The sequence below is a fragment of the Alnus glutinosa genome, chromosome 3 (assembly GCF_958979055.1).
Source record: "Alnus glutinosa chromosome 3, dhAlnGlut1.1, whole genome shotgun sequence".
NCBI lineage: Eukaryota > Viridiplantae > Streptophyta > Magnoliopsida > Fagales > Betulaceae > Alnus > Alnus glutinosa.
Genome location: NC_084888.1, coordinates 1,891,032 through 1,913,156, shown reverse-complemented (window position 1 = coordinate 1,913,156; position 22,125 = coordinate 1,891,032). Strand labels below are relative to the sequence as shown.

General features: G+C 35.2%; 2 protein-coding genes across 3 annotated transcripts; one reads left to right on the top strand and one right to left on the bottom strand.

Moving 5' to 3' along the window:
* The first annotated feature begins 498 nt into the window (after positions 1-498).
* LOC133862334 (STS14 protein) lies at positions 499-1,278 on the top strand. The gene has a single exon (XM_062298120.1). The coding sequence runs from the start codon at positions 672-674 to the stop codon at positions 1,188-1,190; it is 519 nt and encodes a 172-aa protein (XP_062154104.1). The 5' UTR covers positions 499-671; the 3' UTR covers positions 1,191-1,278.
* Positions 1,279-5,610: 4,332 nt separating this feature from the next.
* On the bottom strand, positions 5,611-12,685 carry LOC133864448 (uncharacterized). 2 transcript variants are annotated; one of them, XM_062300785.1, is made up of 12 exons: positions 12,168-12,685; positions 11,995-12,070; positions 11,193-11,265; positions 10,826-10,906; positions 10,534-10,650; positions 9,545-9,973; positions 8,478-8,881; positions 8,235-8,334; positions 8,070-8,129; positions 7,906-7,992; positions 7,416-7,544; positions 5,611-6,228 (listed from the first exon to the last, which is right to left on the bottom strand). In XM_062300785.1, exons 2-12 carry the CDS (start codon positions 12,066-12,068, stop codon positions 5,926-5,928), a joined length of 1,857 nt encoding a protein of 618 aa, XP_062156769.1. In that variant the 5' UTR covers positions 12,069-12,070; positions 12,168-12,685; the 3' UTR covers positions 5,611-5,925. The 2 variants fall into 2 exon arrangements, with proteins under 2 accessions (XP_062156769.1, XP_062156770.1); XM_062300786.1 differs by lacking the exon at positions 11,193-11,265.
* Between the last annotated feature and the right edge of the window lie 9,440 nt (positions 12,686-22,125).

The following is a 22,125-nucleotide window of genomic DNA, read 5'->3' as shown; positions in this document are numbered from 1 at the left end:
AACCATGGATTGAAAGGTCATACTTTTATTAAAGTATTTAATGTCCGCCCACTGCCAACTTGTTTGACTATTTTTTCTTGCCTTTTTTTTTTTTTTTTGGAACAAATTTGACTCTATTTTCAAGCGAATAGCTATTCATAAAAATAGCTCTTATTAAATAAAATAATAATTATTTATAAAATTATTTTTTTCATTTTAAAAATTTATTCTGCAAATCAAACAGACCTTTAGGGGTTTACCGACGGACAAAACCCAACCCAAAGGCAAATGGGCTTTACTAGGCACGAATGGGCCTTTAATAAATAGTACTAAAGATTTCATGGCATTGTACTTGCAAGATTATAAATGCAAGTCACATGGGGCTCAGTGGCTGACTGCCTTCAGATCGAGGTCAACAGGGCCACGTGCAATGATCCATAAAAACAAATTAGAGAGATGCCGATTTCAATTACACACAGCATTAAAATACACCAGAACCCATAAATACCCTTTACCAAATCCCATTCAGAAACATCAAATGACAGCATAGCCCTTCCTTCCCAACAATGAATTCCCTTAAACATATGGACAAACTAGGAAGATTTTCGTGACCTATCCACCTACCCAATTGGATTAGCCCGTCTATAAATAATTACAGCTCGATCTCCCCACCACTCACAATAGATAGAAAAATGGCCTACGCCTGGCTCATAGTCATCGTGGCTCTAGCCAATGTAGCCATACCTCACATCTCAGCGCAAGGGGCTGCACCGTCACTGCCTACCGCAGCCAAGGAGTTCCTCGAAGGACACAACCAGGCAAGGGAAGCAGTTGGGGTTGGTCCGCTCAAGTGGAGCGAGGGGCTAGCCAACGCCACAAGCCGACTAGTCCGGTACCAGAGAAACAATATGGGATGCCAGTTCGCCAACTTGAGCAACAGCAAGTACGGTGGAAACCAGTTGTGGGCGAGCGGCGGGCAGGGCGTGACACCACGCGTGGCCGTCGATGCATGGGTGAAAGAGAAGGAATACTATAACCACACCGACAACTCGTGCCTGCCGAACCGCACGTGCGGCGTCTATACTCAGGTCGTGTGGAGGAAGTCTCTGGATTTGGGGTGTGCTCAAGCTACATGTGCGAAGGAGAGCGCCAGTCTAACCATATGTTTCTATGATCCTCCTGGGAATGTTGTAGGGGAGAGTCCGTACTAGCTTCAGACAGCTTTCTCTTCTTTGTAATAATAATAGGAGCTGGTTGTGGAAGCTTTGATGACGGCTTAATGTAATTTTTTATTTTTTATTTTTTATTTTTTTGAGGTACATTGAAACAAGAAACTAGCAATTAATTAACAAGCTTAACAGCAGAAATAAAACATAAAACAACTAACAACTTAACAATCTAACAGGGGGATGGGTCTTTCCCGCTTACAATAAGGCTTGATGGAAGGAGAGAGGTAGCAGTGAAAATGCGGCCTGAAAAAAAATTTGGTCGTAGCCCAATGTGCAATTGAATGGTTACAGAAATTTGCAATTTCTATTGGTTTTTCTAATACTCCAGGAGATGAAGATTAGAATAGAATCAATGATATAAAAAATAACATATGAGGTACGCCAATTAAGAAATTTTGGAAATGTTGCAAATATAGAATAACCACTTGAGAGTTACTCTCGATGAATAAATTTTTCAAATTTAAGAGAAGTGACAAGAGAAATAGCTAAACGTGCAGTTAAGGCTTTGCCATAATTTGGTAAATAATGAGAACTAATTTGGGAGATCATATTGATGATATGATCCTAATGATTGCAACAAACCGCTGCTTGTGCTGAAAAAGTATTTCCAGTTGTGTCGAAATTGATTTTGTAGCCAAAACTTGTGAGAGATAGCCAGCGTTCCACTGGAGATGGGACTTGATGCCAAGCAGTGAAGACTGTGAAGTATTCCATAGAAATCTTGTTAATACGCTGAGAGACTTAAATAGCATCAAAGGAGGGAGCATTATGAAAGACTTTATTACGTTAGTGCCACATATATAAAATCATATTACACGGGTGCAAAGAATTGAAACTTGCGGTGATCAGTTATAGGAATGTAAAATAAAATTTTGAGGTACAAATAATCGAGATCTTTATTTACAGCGCAATATTTAACTCAAATGGGATTAAATTGTAAAAATTAGAGTCCAAACTCACGACATTAATTTGCTCTATATTCAAATTACCATTATCTTAAAAATTTAAACTAATAAAAAATCACCGACGACACATATGAACAACTCCCGTGTCGGTGGGCCACCGGAGTTGGACAGATGATAATAATTGAACCCAAAAATATCGGGCACAGGGGATGAGAAACCTTCCCCATTTCCCCTTTCACAGGCAGAATCACAGCTTTCAAGAATTAAGAACAATTGTGTTCACGTGACCCTGCATTCACCATTTTAACCCCTTGAAGCCACAAAATTCCTGTCAATTAGAGACATGTATTCTTTTTTCTTTTTTCTTTTTTTATAATTGCACCGTTGGTCCATGTGATATGCTATAATTATTTTTCATTTTCTATGGTTTAAAAAGTTTATGAGAGGTCCCTATGGTATGCAATAATTACGTTTTACTCCCTGGATCGATTTTCTTTCCACCATTTTGACGGAATATGTTAACCTTACACGTCAGTGCCACGTGTCGCCAATAAGATGGCGACACGTGTCCATCTGAATAAAAAAATATATAAATTTATTAAAAAATAAATAAATAAACTTATTTAAAAAAAAAAAAAAAAAAAAGAAGAAGAAGAAGAAGAAAAAAAAAAAAGGGCAGGCTTGGGGTGGCCAGGCCACCCCTAGCCAATGGGGATGGCCGCGTGCCACCCCTAGTGGCCTCCGGGGGTGGCACGCGGCCACCTCTGGGGGTGGCCCAGCCACCCCAAGCCTGCCCTTTTTTCTTCTTTTTTTTTTGTATTTTTTTATTAAGATGGACACGTGTCGCCAATAAGATGGCGACACGTGTCGCTGACGTGTAGGACTAACAGATTCCATTAAAATTGTGGACGGAAAATTGACCCAGAGAGTAAAACGTAATTATTGCATACCACAGGGACCTCTCATGAACTTTTTAAACTATAGGAAGTAAAAAATAATTATGACATACCACAGGGACCAACGGTACAATTACCCCTTTTTTTTCTTGTTTTTTTTTTTTTTCTTTTAATGGGTCGTACTCTATTTGATAATTGATAGCTTGAAGACTGAGATGGCCCAGGGTGCAATAACTCTTATCTGGGCCGTACAAATCATGACAATACATGGATCAAAAAAAAGAAAGAAGGGGTGACTTTGAAGCTACAAAGGCGGCTATTACTATTAGGGATGGCAAACCATCTTATTTGACTGCAGGGGTTCGGTCACCCACGAGTGGCCGATTTGGAGGTCCGATCGCCCAAATTGGTGGCTAAACCTTTTTTTATAGCCAAATGGACGGTTCTATTACCCCAAATCAGCCATGAGAAGGGGCTAAACCATCACTTTTTTCCACATGAGTGGTTCGCCCAACAGCTAGCTAGCAATGGCCACTCCAGTGGCTTTGTGCAACGCTTCTCTTTCCTATGTGTTATTGCAATCTAGACTCTTTATTTTAAAGGAGCAGCCCAAATAAGAGATATTTTGAATGAACAATCCAGAGTTGAGAAATCCGTTTGTTCATTTGTTGGTTCTAACTTCTAGCCCATTTGTGCATTTGGGGCTTGAACGTGACAAGGGTACGTTATGGACAACAATGGTACAAACATCTTTCTTCATCACTCTGTTGCAAACAACTTAATCCATGAGCTACAGTTTGGTATAAACTTGTGCCTAAAATGTGAAGGAACAATTCGGGTGTCCTCCTTAGGCTGTTACTTAGAGTATGACTGTATGATTGAGGCTTAGAGAGAGTGACCCACTTTCATCCTACTCATATCCTATCCTTGTCTACATGGACCAATAATGTGAGAGATATTAGAGAGAGTGTAGCAGGACCTTGATTTTTTAGAGTAATGTTTCTTACACAACTCTCTCACAACTTTTGCACAACTCTAACTACTTTTTGTTATGATTAACCATTGGATTTGTTTTTCAACATGTGGGTCCTAAATATTCAATGGCTGATTTTAAAAGAAAGTTGTTAGAGTTGTGTAAAAGTTGTGAAAAAATTGTATAAGAAACATTACTCGATTTTTTAACAACATTATTGGTCCACGTAGATAAAGATAGATAAGAGTGGGATGGAAGTGAAACACCAAGCATTTATCTTTTTATTATATTTAAATAGTAATTAAATAATTTTTATATTAATTAAGTTTTTATATTCAACATCTCATTTTCAATTGATATATAAATGGCTAATTCACTTGATTTTTTTGTGACATTGTCGACCTTAAGTATAATTTTTTGTGATATTAAAGCTTATTATATTGTTATGGAAGCTTTTATTACAACTTAATGTAAAATAAAGAAAAAAGTACACATAACTTCCTCAAACTACCACATAATTATCATTGTTCCCCTTAAACTATCAATTGTGTCAATGTACCCTCCCAAGACCAATAAAAAGATAAAAATGACTCTAATTTTTTTTTCAATAAGACAAAAAATTGAAAAAAGAAAAAACGAAAAAAAAAAAATTGAAAAAAAAACTATTTAAAAAAAAAATATATATATATATATAACAAAAAACTGAAAATTATATAAAAAAAATAATAATAATTTTAAAAAGAAAAAATATATAAAAAGAAAAACCTTTTTTTTGCTTTTTGATTTTTTTTTTTTATATATATAATTATAAGATTTTTTATAATTTTATAAATGGTATTTTTGTCATTAGGGGGACAATGACATTTTTTGGTAGTTTAGGGAGAGAAATTGACACAATTGGTTGTTTGGGGGGACATTGACAATGAGGTAGTAATTTAAGAGAGATATGTGTATTTTTTCCTAAAATAAAACTGAGGAACAAATTGACCAGAGATCTTTTTTATTTTTTAGTGTTATTGTTAAATCACCGATTATTTCAAAACTTTAAACCGATAAAAAATTAAAAATTTAGTCATTTAATTAATAAATTAACACTCGTCTCAATCCATAAAGCCTAACATATGAGATATTTAACTAAAATATAAAAAATTGTGAAATTAGAGCTCAAACTCAATACAAAGATATTTCTTTCGTCATCTTTGTACCAAACTTGTGCAACTAGATTTGACCTTAGAAAACCTACGCCAAAAATGAAAACTAAGAATTCGGGCATCCTCATTAGGCTGTTAGCCTGTTACTTAGCATGTGAGTGAGAGACACCGGATACAGACCAGTGATTACACATGTTTAGCCCTGAAATGGGAGGACGACCAACCTTGAGAGCTGGAAATTTAACTTTGGCCACTTTTTAGTGTGATGTGCATGCAAGTTTCACCATCCAATGATCCATGATGGATTTCACCTTTTGTATCCACCAATCTGTGGATACTTGTTGATGGTAGCAGGCATGTACATTCTAACTCCTATCTTTATGCACCAATCTATCGAGACTGTTAATGGTCACAGGCAACTACATTTCAAATGCATGAAATCAAATAAAACACGGGGAGGAAATTAATAGTTCATGGTTAGAGAGTAATCACAGTACAGTTTAGATCATGAATGAACCTGGCAGGATATGTATTTACATTGTTCAATGCAGAATCTCCACTCTTTCACAACAACACTAGAGCAATAATAGATATGTTCAACTTCAATGGGTAACATAGAGATGGAGATCACATAACACGAGTACAAAAAGCCATAGATTTCACACTTCTATCCTCCCTTTTCTGGCTACATATTCTACTTTGTACAAAAAGAAAAATATAAATTCTCCTAGTATAAATTCTTACGAGCAATGCAATCTACCTCAAGTATTGAGCAGCGGCCTGTGGAAGCAGTCACTTAACCAGCTCTTTAGATATCAAATACCGAAACGTGAAATTGTGAGGAACCCACTCAATGGTCTTGCGGGATTTTCCTAGCTGACATTTCTTAACACTCTTCTTCAAAGATTCAGGCAAAGACAGTTGGATCATCTCTATCACTCCAGCCGGACACAAACCGGAGTCCTTCACAAATGACTCGACGATCTTTGGTAAGAGGATTTTATGATTCTTGCTTACACCAAAGGTAGCCCGAATGTACTCTTCTTTTGCAGCTTCCAGCTCTTGGAATACTCTCTTGGGTGTGTACACACGAACCTGAACAAGACCAAAGATTAAAAGATTAATCTTTCATCCTGTTTTGCATTTAGAACTTAACTACTTTGACACCACAGTAATTTCTTATAGGATCCGTATTTGTTCAAACCAGCTGTTCAATCAAATTCTTCCTACATACGTGAAATACCAATCATGCACTTCAAATCAGATAAATCTATAGTTGATTTCTATTTGATCTATAAACTCATACACATTTCTCTAAATACAATTGATTTTTCAGTAATATCTTGATGGGGTGTCTATTGATCTCCAACCAACTTGATATTTGGTGAACATGATAGATATGATGCCATGAACTCAAGCAAAGGATACTTCAAAGTATAAATTGTATAAAAACCAGTTTTAACTAGTTTTACCACAAGCTAATGGATCCATCCTCGTTCTTAATATATTTTTTAGTTTACTTTTTTCTTCTTTTGTTACTTGATGCCAGCTAGCTGCATTAGCAAAATTGTCTTCTTGCTCTATTATAGCACCTATTACAGAAAAATAATCGGTGAAAGACCTCCCCACAAGAATTTGCTGATATCTCCAAAAATGGCAGCTTCCTGCGACTCCTACGGTCTAGATGACCAGTTCAAAGACAAAATGCAAGTTTATATTTATTTTCTCACTCACTAAGCCGCAATATATAACTTGGATGCTAGGAATTAACTTTATGGATTAGCACATTGGCTGCTGGGGATTAACTTCATGAAACACAACCAGCTCTTTTGATTCTAATGAGAAGTCAAACAACTTTGGTGCCAATTCGTGCAGTGAATGTCCATCACAAAGTGAGAAGGAACTGTATCTCAAGATAAAAAGCATGTAAATAATAGTTCCTGGGATTGTGAAGAAGTAAGCCCTAAATTTAGCCTCTGTTTCTGAAGATGAATCTCCTATAATACAGTCAACCAGAATGCCTAGAAATGATATTGAGCAGGTAAATGTGAAAATAAGTCTGAATTAATTTTCCTGGTCAAAGGGAAATGAGTCTTGTCCTTTCATTAGTTTCATCAATTTTTTTTCCTTTTTTTTTTTGGTAAGATTGTTTCACCAATTCAGAAAACTATTCTCAAGCAATAAAAATATATACATTGATGAAGCTCTCTACACTGCACATGTAACCAGACATGCAAGTGAAATGATTCATAAAGCCAAAAAACAGATAAAGAATAAAGTACCGCAGGATCAGAATGGCTTCCCGAACAGAGTGCAAATTGTAAAAGGGGTTCTGGATGCTCAATTGCATATGCTTGCCGTTCATCTCCAGATTTGAATTTTGTTCTTGGAGAAAGTAACAAGCGAAGCCACTACAAGCAGAAGCAAGCTTTATCAGTCCCACTACAAACATGAATTTGGAAGAAGCTCCCTAGGTCAATTACAAACGGAAAGCAAAAAAAATAGCTTCGTTGTGTCTTGTGAGCATTATTTTAGATAATTTATCTTTGGACAGAATCATATGTTTGACCTCCTACTGAGAGGAGGAAAAAGAAAAAAGAGCATTAAAGAGATGTCCTTGTGTCTATTAAAGAGAAAATTTCAAGGCCACCAATCCAATTTACATTCAGAATCATTTCACAGAATTCAAATGCAGAAAATTCACAGAAGATATCAAAACAAATGTCAAATAACGATTATTTAAAAAAATGAAACCCCAGGCTCAGGACCCACCTGTCCAGGACGAGACATCCGGCAACCCAGGATAGAACTCTGTATAGTGTCCGCGCTGATGATGTGACCACCGATGTTGTATGCAGCCTGGATAGTGGAAAAGTTTAAGAAGACAAATAATCGCACCGACTATTCTCCTACAGGACCAATAATGCTCATCCTACCTTTAAGAGTAGAAAAACTCTCTTTACATTGTTTTGTGGAATCCCATAAGCCAAAAATGCCTATTCCAAAACAACAAACTGATTAAATTTCACTGGCATCAGAAATAAACCTATGCAAAGAGTTAACACCGTAAACTTAACATATCTACTAATGAGAATCATTACATGCATCACCAATGCATTGTGTATGTTAATCCAGAAGGCCAGCTTCTCTTCATGTTTCAACTCCCTAGGATCAACTTCTTCTAATCGACAGATAAGTGACCTGTAACAGAACAACCTATAACGATAATGAAAATTGCAAGAGCATAGAATTCAAACAGGATATATGTTTTTCACCCCTCCAAATTAAATTCAACATCATTGGCAGAAGAGATTCTCTTGGGTAAACATATCATATACAGTCACCTGAAATTTTGTAGCAGAGGTTCAGCATCACCCAGTTTCTGACCATCTCTGTAAATCCAAGGTACTTCAACCATTGTGCTGTATGGTCCACTGAACTCTTTGAGTCCTTCCACATGGAAAGGATTATCTAAGCGTACATCAAAAGATGAATTATTCCTGAACCCTGGACTCCACATTTCACACTGATCTCGTGGAGAAAATGCACTCATCGACGACATAGTTGAATTGGGAGATGACAGGCCATTGTTTGCCAAAGGCGGGTCAGCTAGCTTGCAATATAACGCTGACATGCACTTGATCATGTCTTCAGAAAGCTTGTTAGGTGTCTCTGGAACATGATCAGAGATGCGGGTACCGAGATGCTCCGCCAGACTGATTATATTTGATGAAGCATGCTGAGCATACTGTAGAGAAGCAAATGAAAATCATAATCCTTTTTTTGGATGAATTAAAACTTTATAGCACAAACACACACATATAGGGTAAAATTCAAGTTATACTTGGTGTAACTCTTTGACTATATTACACCACTCAACATTTTTCATTGGATCAACATTTTGCCAAACTCAGTATTGGATTACATGCCCTCTACATTATCAAGATGACCAGAAATTAAAACCATCCCATCTAGAATTAAAATGTAAATAACATCCAATTGACGTCAAATTCAACATGCATGATAAGTGTGTTGAAGATATTTAATCCATTAGTGGCCTTGATAACATATTAATTCCAATGAGAAGTTATAGAGTAATATAACATCACAAAGAATTACACCAGATGTAACTTGAACGCAATTCATATATAGTTTCCTCTACATTGTGCATCATAATATTATTGCAGTTGCCAATAACATCTCCACATCAAAGGTATAATGCCATTTTTGCTCATCATTCCATTCCCTAAAAGAAAGGCAAAAGAAAACTGAAGCTATCAGTATTTCCTTCTCCTTCTAGAAACTAATGTGGTAAGACATCTTATTATGATGTGGCTCAATGCAATTGGCAATACTAAGGGAGCCAAGCTCCAACTAGGAACAGGTGAATTGTGTGATTGGACTTAATTACCTCCATCATAGACAAAGGTTGGGAGTGACATGCTCGTAAAGCCTTATCCAAAGAATCTGCCGGAGGTGGAATTCTAGTAAAAAATGCCGAACGTTGGGATAATGATGAGTGACAGCGATGAACAGCAGAATCTAATAGCTTCTCTTCTCCATCAATTGTATTGGGTTCCTTGCATGGATTGTCAAGTGCCTCACAACCAGATTGTACTGCTGAACTTTCCCTCATTGATGTAAAATTAGGCCTGGAAGCTTGGAGGATCCTCCCTTTTGGAGTATTTATAGGTGATTTAGATCTTTCATCCTTGGCAGATGGAGATACAGAGGATATTTGTTGATCAAATGCTGTCCGGTACAAGGACAGAAGATATTGCTCCAAATACGCAACTTCCAACTCTAACACTGCAACTTCCTTGATTAACTCCGTGGCTGGCTGGAGTCATCCAAAGATATTGTTATAATGCAGCATGACAAAGAAAATGCAGATATTTTTAAGCAAAAGACAAACCAAAGCAGAGTCTGTAAATAACCCAGAAAACATGCATGACTCCTTGGTCAACTGGGGTAATATAAGGCATGGTAAAAAAATAATGACTAGTAGGATTAAACCATGAAACAAGTGAATATCAGATTCCAGGATTCATAAGTTACATGTACATTTATGGAGTCAGATAACACATGGTGTCTATGATAGTAATTACCAAAAAAAAAATGCAGTGAGAATTCTCCAAAGGTATTGACAGTTGAAAACAGTCCAAAATATTGGTTTTCTTTTCTTTGGTAAAAGAAATTTGGTTAAAATGATGGAGCAATATAATGAGATCATGTAACACCTCAAGATATTAGAACAAAATTTACAACAAAAACACTATGGATAAAATTCATCTAAAAAGATACATGGGAGTAACTATGTCAATGGTTCGCGGACACACTGTTCCTCTCTCTCTACACATAAACAAAAACCTACATCTGTGTTTGTAAGATGTTGATTACCTTGGGCACTAAGGCTTCAGTTGTATTATCATGAGAGGAGGACCTATAACCCATTGCATTTTCTAAAGCGTGGCGGACCTCAAATTGGACTTGTAATCTCTTCTCAAGTTGTAGAATCTGCAAGTAAGATATGTAACATATAAATAAGTAATTAGTAGAAATAATAATCATAAAGCTGGAGCCTAGTTGCAATATACTGCAGAATGAAGCCAGTGACCCAGAAAAACGGTTAGATTAAGCTTTCAGCATCTTCTAAGCATGGTTATTAAGAAGTAAAAGTTTAGTTCCGTACCTCTTGCTTTAAAGAATCTTGGACTTCAGCCTTAGGGGAATGTTTCTCCTTGGTTTTAATATCCTTTAAGTGCCCCATATCCTGAAACCAGATCAAAGCATTAATTAGAAATCTGAGTGGCGTGTGTAATTATTCCTAGAATAAAAATCTATGAGAAAGCACTGCATGAGAGCAGTATGAAATGGTCATTTGTTTAGTAAAAGGTATCAACTCAGTCCAACAAGGCAAGGCCTTATATTTGAAACTACTGGGAATCACACGTTCTGGATGGCATTGCACTAGGTTGTTAAAATGCAGAAAGATATACAATCAAACGTAAGATGAAGTGGATAAATCCTAGAAGGATAAACGGAGTAACCAATCTTACCAGCTTTATATGGTCAGAGGCTTCAAAGGAACTATCCAGTTTATCTTCCTCAACTTTTTTCTTATCAGGAAAGCTGCCAGAGCACGAGATATGAAACGAATCAATAGAAAGAGATTGGAGAATGCACGATTTGAAGTCTGCTATTCCAATTTTGGGCAACTTCATATACAGTTTGCCACCCATGTGAAGCTACAAAATATTCCCATGGTCTACTACACAGAAGAAAAAGAAAGAAGGAGGCCAGTTACATCTCCACCCCGCTTCCACTGGGGTCCACTTAGTTATCATTTTCCTAAGCTCAGCTCAAAGGAGTTCCGAATTACATTCAATGCACACTAATACCGTAAAGCACATGGAACATAAGCGGGACATACATCTAAAAATCACAAGCAGGGAACATATCTTTTCATGCCTAAAAGCCCAGATTCAAGAATTTTGTTATTCATAAAACAATCCACATTCACCATTTCTTGAAGCTCTGGACCTTCGGTTTCCATATCAATCAGATACTCTTTAGGGATCTACCCCTTTGGAAGGAATGACTCCCGGAAACTATGGTTAGTAACCAAAATAAAAGAGTGATCGCTGATCAGGTATGTGCTGTCAGGCTTATTACTGTAGAACACACACGGTAATATCTATAGCTATGAAAGCTCAAGTACCCTTTTTCCCTACAACGCATCTCAGAAGTCATTCGAGTTAATACCCACCCAGCAAATACCATGCTAAAATCTGAAAAGCGTATAAGCAGAATGATCGCTAACTAACAAAGGAATTCAATAACCCTGAATTAGATAGCTACCTCTTTGAACGCTTGTGCTTTGGTGTTACTTTCAGTCCCAGCAGTTCCTTAACTCCACTCCCCTCAAACCCCATCTCTAAAAGCCATCCCAAACAGTAATTTCAGTAAGTCATAATCATTTCATGGAAGCAAGAAAAGCAAAAACAGCAAAACAAGAACAAAGAACAGTTTACCATTACACTCTACGACAAAACTCAGTAAATGCCCAGACGAACCAGACCCACCAATCCAACAGGCCAAATGGAGTTCTCAGACACCACTAATTAGACTCCAAAACTTCCACTTGTCTTCTTGCATTTCAGCAAGGCAGAGCTGCTAGGAAGTACCCACAAAGTTACCGTTTTTGCTGCTAATAGAGTCTGAACATGGCAGGGCTCTCAAGTGTTGGCTTAAACTCATAAAAATACGGCTAAGAAAACAAAAAAAAAGATACAAGCTTTTGACCAGCGAGCCTTCTCTCTGAAGGGTCTCTCGCTATAAAGTATAAATCTTTAAGCTTTTGTAATGGAGGAGGGGCTTTTTGCATCAAAAGTAGTAAACCAGTTCGTGTGCTTTTTAATTGAAGAAGAAAGTCTGCAGATACTTGTGCTACAACGGTAGACCCCTGAATGTCAAAACGTCCAAAAGTGGACAATTTTCACTCAACGAGAGATCAAAAAGGGACAAATGGAAGGAAGAAAATTTGTGGGTAATGACTGTTTGGAGTGAATGTATATATATATATACACATACGTGTTCCTATTGGACGAACATAACAAGAAGTAACAACCCAATTTCCACATTCTCTAATCTTGTTGGGAAGCAAGTGGGAGTTGGTGACCGCCCGTCCACCTTTGTCCCTTACTGCTATACATAGCATGCCATATGCCTATACTGCTATAGTATCGTATGTAGTATGTACGAGGCTCTCCATCCCTATGATACCCCTAGTTCATACATTAAATTAACACAAATTAATTATTTTTCTCTTTTAGTATCACTTGTCCCTTGTGACATCAAACTTGTAACTAACAGTTATATACTTATATATATAGTCTCTGATTCCGATAAAAAAAAAAAAAATTTAAAAATCAATTCAGTATATGATTTTCATATCCATACCAATTTCAGTTTAAGAAACTGAAATTTGTATCACCAATTAGTAGTTTAAAGTGATAAAACCATGTAACCAAAACTTGGATTTAGTATTAGCTATGTCTCACCAAAATGCCAAAGCCACCTAAACTGTACCTTCAAAACTAATCCATGTCAACGACTTCTTTTGACCCATATCATAAATCTGGCATATTGCATTGCTTGTCAATGTGTTTTTTCCGTCAACCCTTTCATATCATGAAGAATGCAAGTGTGTGTGTGTGGCTAGAAGAGATATATCATAATCATTTTGGGTTGATTAGAGAGTCAGCCCACTCATTATACTGTAATCGATCATGGAGCATGACTCGAAGAGCAGTCGAGTGAGTGTGAGTCCATGCAAATCAAACAGATTCTGAAAAACACACAAATATTTAGGTTTAGAAGAAAAGCAGGGTCACCTCAAAAGGGATGAAAGGTGACTAAAATGAGGGATAAAGGAGACATTGGATGCCTGAAAGGAAACGAGGGGCTCGTGGGGTTTCTCTTTGTCTACCTCTTTTTTCTTCTCCTTTGTCTAAATCTCTTTTGAGAGACTACGAGATGCCCAGATTGTCCTTCAGCATCCGAGAGACTAACGTTTGTCAAAGAATCCACCATATAAAATATACTTCTCAGGCTTGACCTTTTCCAAGACCAATACAAAAGAAAAAGATGATGGCCTGGTAAGGTGGCCAGTCTCTTTTTGTCGTCACACTCACCTACTCATCCAAAAAAAGCTTCTTTTTCACTGCAATCAGAGAGAGAGACAGAGATTGAGAGAGAGACAGAGAGGGGGAGAGAGAGAGATTGTTGAAAACTTTTTCTTTAGCAATTGTTTAATGGATTACCTTTTATACTGAGATTACAGGAAAATCCATAGGCTTTTAGAGTAGGGGTAAAAATTTGTTTTAGTGTTAATATATGGTTACAAGATTATACATGTTAATTGTAATTTAATTAATTTAGTTAAATAGGTTAGATCCTTTAGTCTTAATTTGTTAATTTCGTGTAAGGTTCACAAATTGTATCAAAAATTGCTAATTTCGTGAGTGCTGACATGCCATAAGGAACAAGTATCATGTTCCTAGTGGTGTTAAGTGACGAGCCGTTAGTTTTTTAACGAAAAACTTGACTGAGATATTAATTTGGTATTTCTAAAACAGAAGTATCATCTGTGATGCAAATTAAAACTCAAGTACCAAAAAATAAAGTTTTTAAAATTCAGGTACTAAAAACGTATTTAACCCTTGTTTTTATTGCGAACTCAAATATATTAACAAACATATCAAAATACCAAAAAAAAAAAAAAAAAAACCCTTCTAAAACACATCAACCAACAAGTCTAGGAATGAATGATATTTTAAAATAAAAATATAGATTGAGTCCAATATAGAAAAATAAAGCCTGAAAAATTATGGGCATTTGTTAAACAAAGCCCCACTCATGTTAGTTTTTCACATTATATATGGTTTTTTACTTTCTTTGGGGTTCAGAAAAGACAGCCATGGGGTTCTTCTTTCACTTCTTTGTTTTGGACCCATGCATCTCTTATTTTAAATTTCTAGTCCCAATAAATAAACAAATGAAACTTCTATTTTATCTTATTATCAAAATTTTATAGGAGTAAGGTGGTTAGCATTCCATGCCAAAATTTCAAGAATAACGAGAAGATCACATCATAAAAAAATTATTTTATTAAAATAATTTTCAAATGAACTTGACAGACATACCTCATAGATCTATGAAATTATCGACTTGCATTAATGATATTCTTTATTTGTGGATAACAAAAAATAACACCCAATACACACAGATTTCCATGCTACTGAGATTTTTCTCAAAAGATTGTCAGTTTGATAAACACAAGATTAGGTAAAATTGCTGAAAATATATGATTAAACAAATGCCAAGATTCGACAAGGCTCTGACATGTTTATAATCTCCATTGAAGTTTTGGCTTGGATTTGCAGGATAGCCAAGGCCAGGGGAGAGTTGAACTTTAGGCTAATTGACAACTTGAATGAAGGTTCTTGCAGTTCGAATCTCCATTTTTCAAGAAATCGTACGCTGTATTCAAAATTTCAATTGAATGATAAGAAAAAAGACAAAAACTATTTTTGTTTTGAAATATTGAAAATGTTTCAATAATATCGTCATTTAGTTCATCAACTGCATAAGTTATTTCAAATTATAACCCTGCTATATCATCTTCTATTGGGAAATATTTGAAATAGGACTACAACTTTTATTATATATTTTTTTGAAAAAAATATATAAAATTGATCATTGTGGTCGGTCTAATTTATAAATAATCCTCTTTGGTATAAAAAATAATTTTAAAGTCATTGTGGTAGGCAAAAATTACAAATTATTTCTTAAATTCGTTTTCTGTTCACAAACTTAACAGAATCCATTAAGTTGCCATGTCAGTTTCAATAAAAACATGACATATGTCACTTTTAATGAAAAGATATATTAATATACTAAAAATTAAAAACTAAAATATATATATATAAAAAAACAATAAAAAGGGGTTTAGGAGGCAACCACCCACTTTGGGGAGAGGGGTGGCCGCTGGGGTGTCCACAAACTTAACAGAGCCCATTAAGTTGCCATGTCAGTTTCAATAAAAACATAACATGTGTCACTTTTAATTAAAGATATGTTAATATACTAAAAATTAAAAACTAAAATATATATATATATATAAGACAATAAAAAGGGGTTTCGGAGGCAACCACCCACTTTGCGGAGAGGCCACGAGCCACCCCATATGGGGCTAGGGTGGCTCGCAAGCCAACCCTGTCCCAAACCCCATTGTTTTTCTTTTTTTTTTCTTTTTTTTTTTTAAATAATATTTTAAGTTTTGAATTTTTAATATATTTTTTATTAAGAGCTCAGATGGGGCTAGGGTGGCTCGCAGGCCAACCCTGTCCCAAACCCCTTGTTTTTCTTTTTATTTAATTTTTTGTTTAAAAAATAATATTTAAAGTTTTGAATTTTTAATATATTTTTTTATTAAGAGTGACACTGTCACATTTTTATTGGGACTAACGTAGCAACCTAACAGATTCTTTTAAAGAGTTTGTGGACAGAAAATGACTTTAGGGAATAATTTGTAATTTTTGCCTACCACAGGGATCTTAAATATATTTTTATTCCACAAATAGTGATTTGTAAATTATTATTTTTTTAACAAAATAACCGGAGCTACCATGCATTAATCTGAAGAGGCCCGAAGGCAAATACAATGAATAGATGCACATCGACACCCTACACACTAAGCCAGAAAAATTTGACTTGGGTGCTGCCTACAAATAAACAAATATTACAATGACAGATGTTTGAACCAGTCTTTAACAATAAAGCACCCCTAACAAAGAAAAGACGGTTGATCTAACTAACAAGCCATAAAAAGTCCAGTAAAATCTACAAATTTAACAGACAAACTTTCAAAAACTATTCTAAAAAAAAAAAAAAAAAAAAAAAAAAAAAAACAAAAAAAAAAAACTATAGAAATCACCCAACACAAACCAATGTCGAAAGATAAACTAGGCGTGTCTTACAAGAACCGACGGAAAAACATAAATCTAGCCTCAAAAGTAAATGTAGAAGAAGAAAATCCAGCCAAACTTTTGCAGGCAACATGGACGGAAAGGCTGCTCCCCTATAAGAAGTCTTGTGTTAGCCTTCCTGCCTAAAGAAACAAAAAACAAGAAAAAACATAAAGCTCCATAACCTTAGAATGACTAGGAGACCCAAAACTCCATAGCTCTAAAAGGACTAGGTGAACAAAAGCTCCATAGCCCTATAAGGACTAGGAGAACAAAAGCTCCACCGAATCTAAGTTAGGGAAAAAACAAAAAACCTCCATAACCCTATAAAAATAGAAGGGAAGCAACATTGGGGGAGAGAGGCGTCCTCCCTCCTCCTCAAACTCCTCTCTTTTTTTTTTCTTTTTTTTTTTTCTTTTTTTATCTCTAGGGCCGGCTCTCTGTGTGAATGTTTGTGCCTTAATTTTAGTGTATTGAGTGATTTGTAAATTATGTCAACTACATAGACCAGTTTTGTATTTTTTTCCTAATTTTTTTACAAATTCACGTAATAATATATGTTATAGTAGTTAACGTGAAAAGTGTTATGTGTATTGTTCCCCGTTTGTAAACATGTTAACTGTAGTAACCAATTACCACATCAATTTGTAAAAAAAAAAAAAAAAAAAAAGCAGGAAAAGCTATGTCTTCCATTAGTCATATAAAATAGTGAGTGCCCAAATCACCAAAGGTGTTCCAAAACGGCAAAACATGATGCATATCATTTCTAAGGGGGTGCCTCGAGTTGGGAAAAGGCTAAATCCACATATCATTTCTAAGGGGGTGCCTCGAGTTGGGAAAAGGCTAAATCCACAAGATATGGCCGTTAGTTGAGGTAGACCGTGTGTTTGGGTGCGCATGTAGAGCGTATAATAGTGGTGGGAAATTGGGAAGAGGCTTATGGGCTATGGGGGGCTATATTTTAGATTGCGTTGGAAAGGTGTGGAATCCCAGAATTGGGGCAGAAAAAGCGAACTTTCCAAAGACATTTGGACAAGCGAGTCAATGCCAATCATAACAAGCAAAAGGCATCTCTCCCTTTCACTTTTGTCCCCACACCTCTCCCGAACCCCAAAGGGAAAGGGAAATGGGTGTGCATCTGCATCCCTCCTGAGTCTTGGCCCTTGGGAGAGTCATAACCACATACTTAAGCTCATAACTCCCAAGACTAACAACAATATAAACTTGCAATTTTTACATGTAATGATGCTTCAAATTCTCATTCAAGTATAAGCTCAAGCAATACTTCTCCGCATATTATTGGAACGAACTCAAGGCCACCCCACTCCACCTCAAGCACCACATCTCAGATCTGCAGTATTGGCATTACAATTAGGGAAGGAATCAAAAAAATTTATCGGAATAGGCCAAAGCATGAACGAAGAGTGTTGCTAGAAGTAGTACAATTTTTAGTACAAGTCATTTACAAACTCACATAGCAATTACCATGTTAACTACTAATTAATTAAAATTGACAAATCAGAACAATTACCATGCAGTGAGGCAGTTGGGTTTGGCTACAAAAGCACATTGGAGGGAAGGAATCAGAAGAGTATGTCCTTTTGTAAATTGAATTGTTAAGAAATGCTGCTGGCTTTTCCTGTATAAAGGGAAAGGAGGGGCTGACAACCTGATACACTTTGCTTTATCTTTAGTAGCTGCAACCAAAGTACCAACCCTCACTCAGGAATAAAGCATTTTATCCCATTTTCCAGGTTGATATATTATAAGAAAGCTTTTTTTTAACAATGACAACTTGCACTAATGCACCTTTGCTTGCTCTGTTCTTTTTTTTTCTTTTTGGATTTGGCCTGCAAAACTTTTTATCCAATTTTCCAGGTTTATATATTATAAGAAGATAAATATTATTTTGCATTCTTTTAACATTTTTTCAGTATACTCAGTTGATGTAACATGCTCAATCCATCATTAAATTAGTCTTAATTTTTTTAAAAAAATAAAAATAAAAAAAATAACTCAATTGTAGATTGAACATGCCACGTCATCTTAGTATGATGTGAGAATGCAAAATAACATTTCTCGTTATAAGAAAACTTTAATTAACCATGACAACTTGCACTAATGCACCTTTGCTCTGTTTTTTTAGTGGGATTTGGTTTGCCTCAAGTAAACAAATTAATTAAAAATTTTCACATGGTTCAAATAAATGGCAAAAATTGCTAGATGGACATAATTTTTGTTTTTTTTTTAAAAAAAAAAAATTGGGTCGGAGGAAACCAACTTATAAAATTGTTATGTATTTTTTATGCATGTGAAAAACATATATAATATATATAAATAATAATATTAAAATAATTGAATAAAATTCTATTAAAAAAGCGTGTGCTTCTGAAGTGCTATTAAAAAAAATATATATATGCCTTTAACATGATAATTTTATAAACCCGATTAGAAGAACTTCCTGATAGATGACAAATTTTTTTTCCAATTGGGTTTGAGAAAAGCTTTGTCCTTGCAAGATTGGTGGATAATTCCAATTATTCTTTTACTAAAGCCGTTTATTATACAATAGGAAATCTCCAAATATTTTTTCAATTGAGGCGAGCCAAATCCTTTTTGGTAAGAATCCCTTGAGCAGTTTAGGTTGTGAGAATCCTGGTAAGACCAACAAAAATAATTAGGTAAAATATGATTTTGGTCTCTAACCTAGACATTGGTTTTTAATTTTATCCTTAAATTATCAATTGTTTTAATCAAACCTTTATGAAGTATTAAAAACTCTTCAATATTACCTTCATTTTATAATACCCTAAATTATCAATTGTTTTAATGATGGTTAAACAGAGTAAAAATAACATTGAGATGTATTTTTAAAACTTCAAGAACTAAATTGAAGTAATCAATGATTTTATGAATAAAATTAAAATTAAACAGATAGAGACTAATAGAGTACCAGCTCTCACTCTTACCTTTCCTGGGCAATTAGATCTTTTGTGAGGAGCCAAGATAAGAAAAAAAGTGAAAAAAGCAAAGATAAGAAAAAGTGAAAAAAGAAAAAGAAAAAGAAAAAGACAACTCACCAAACTTCACCGAAAGCGAATTAAAGTAATCTGGGCTTGGACGCCTGCCTACCGACGGGCTATCATTTTAATTGTTTCAAGAGAAATGGAAGAGTATTGGAGGCCCGATGTCCTATGACCCAGTAGCCTGCAAGGATCCGGGTGCATTATTGCTTAGATGAAATGCCCAACAATTGATTCTCTATTTCTCTGTGCCTTTTTTTTTTATTTTTTTTTATTTTTTTATTTTATAGATGAATCAAAACTTTTATAGAACAAGAAACAACACCAATACAACCCGCTAGTAAAAACTGAATCATGTCCAAAAAGAAAAAAGAAAAAAGGACACAATAACTGCAACTAAGCAGAAGCTGCAACAAAACAGCAACACCAAGACAACCTGCAGTAACTAGTACCTACCAATACAATAGCATATAACTAAAGAAAGCAACAAAGTTACAACAAGGAATGAAGATTAAACGAGAAGACAAATTTTTTATTTTTAAGTTTTGGATGAATTAAAGCTTTATCCAAAAAGAGAATACAACCCTCTAGTAAAAATTGGAACACATCAAAAAAATGAGCAAAGGCATGCTACAACAGTAGACCACAACAACTAAACAAGCATGCAGGAAGCAAACTACAATGTAGTATCACTAACTAACAAACTACAGATCAGACTATCTGAGTTCAAAACAAAACCAACAATGCAAGCTACAATAAAAGATGTAAGTGCCACCTATATACAAGATTTAGGTGGCTAGACAGATCCTTAGACCTTTCTTTAGCCAGCAATCTCGACCGAACCTCCCATTAGATAGTAGCCACAATAGCCTCTTCTGACTTATGAGTATTCCCATGTTGAAGGTCATTTCGATGCCTCCAAATATGGTAAATCACTGCCCCAAAGCATAATCTACCCAAACAAGCCTTCAAGTTTTTTCCCCTGCAACATAGAGTTGCCCCAATCCACCACATCATCCCAAAACAAAGAGAGATCTAAAAAACAAGAAGACAAATTATTTCCTACGCTTTTAGCTTAGCCAACTGTCTGCCCACGTCATGCATACCCTCCTAACAAACTCGATGAAGGAATCTCCATGTAAATAAGAAGATTATCGGCGGGGGTTTCTAAAACCTTAGAAAAAATGGTGGAAACGACAACTTATATAAAAATAAAGAGTAGTTCAGGTATGCTTAGTTAGCCTTATCATTACTTTGTCAAATTTCCCTCTCATTTTTGCCTAACTAACTTGAATGTCGGAGTGGTTTCACCAAATTCACCCTAACGAACCGTCTAACTTCCCTTTTCTTTTGCAGAGCCTTCCTTGGTGAGCCGGGTGTGGTTATTGTATTAATAGAAGTAATTCTATTAGTACACTAAGTGTCTATAAAAAAATATGGTGGCTTTTAAAATCACTATTGAGCGTGTGATTGATCAAATGATGATTTTGATCAAATGGTAATTTTAAAAGCCACTTCATTTTTTTTATGGACACTTGATGGACATTTAATGTACTAATAGAATTGCTCGTATTAACATGGCTAAAGATCATATAGTGGATCATGGATTGAAAGTTGAAACCACTTTCCTTCCACTTCCGGTGCATTTTCCTCTCAATGGGCGACTTAATAAGGTAAAGTTATCATTTTTTTTTTCTAATTTAAAGTTATTAATTTATTAAAAGTGCTACACTTATCAAATTTTTTATCCACAAGTTCATTCCTAATTGATGTGTTAATCATGAATGAAATCTACTATTTTAAAAAATATGTCACCATCTCGTAGAAAGATGATACATTATTTGAAAATTAATTTTTGAAACAAAAAAAAAAAGTTAGGAAGCAGAACATTTTCCTTAATTTATTATCGTACACATTCTCCTTCACCAAGATCCATAAGAAACACAGACAACTTTTCCTATGTAAACCTGGTTCTTCTTTTCGTTTTGCATCCAAATAAGTATTCAGTTTCATCTCTTTTTATTTTTTCGCGGCCGCCCCTCCAATTCCATTTCAGACAAAAGTTTTTATCAAAATTGAGTTGAAGACAATTATTTTATTTCAGTATATTAAAATTGACATATATTTTTAAAACATGTAATTCTCATATGTCTTTTTGATTAACATGTTAGAATTATGTGCTTGTTTAATATACTGTTTATATATATATATAATTTTTTTTTTTTTAAATCACATGGAACAAATATTTGTTTTAATGGACTGAATAAAAGGAAGTGATTTAAAATTTTGTTCATTTCAAAATATAATATGATTTCTTCCAAAAGAGGAGTTGGTTGGTTGTTGGATTTGTACATTATTACGACATTTATGAAGTGAAATTGGGCCGAGGGTAACCCAAACATGCTCAGAATAGGATTTTTTATTTCAAATAAAATGAA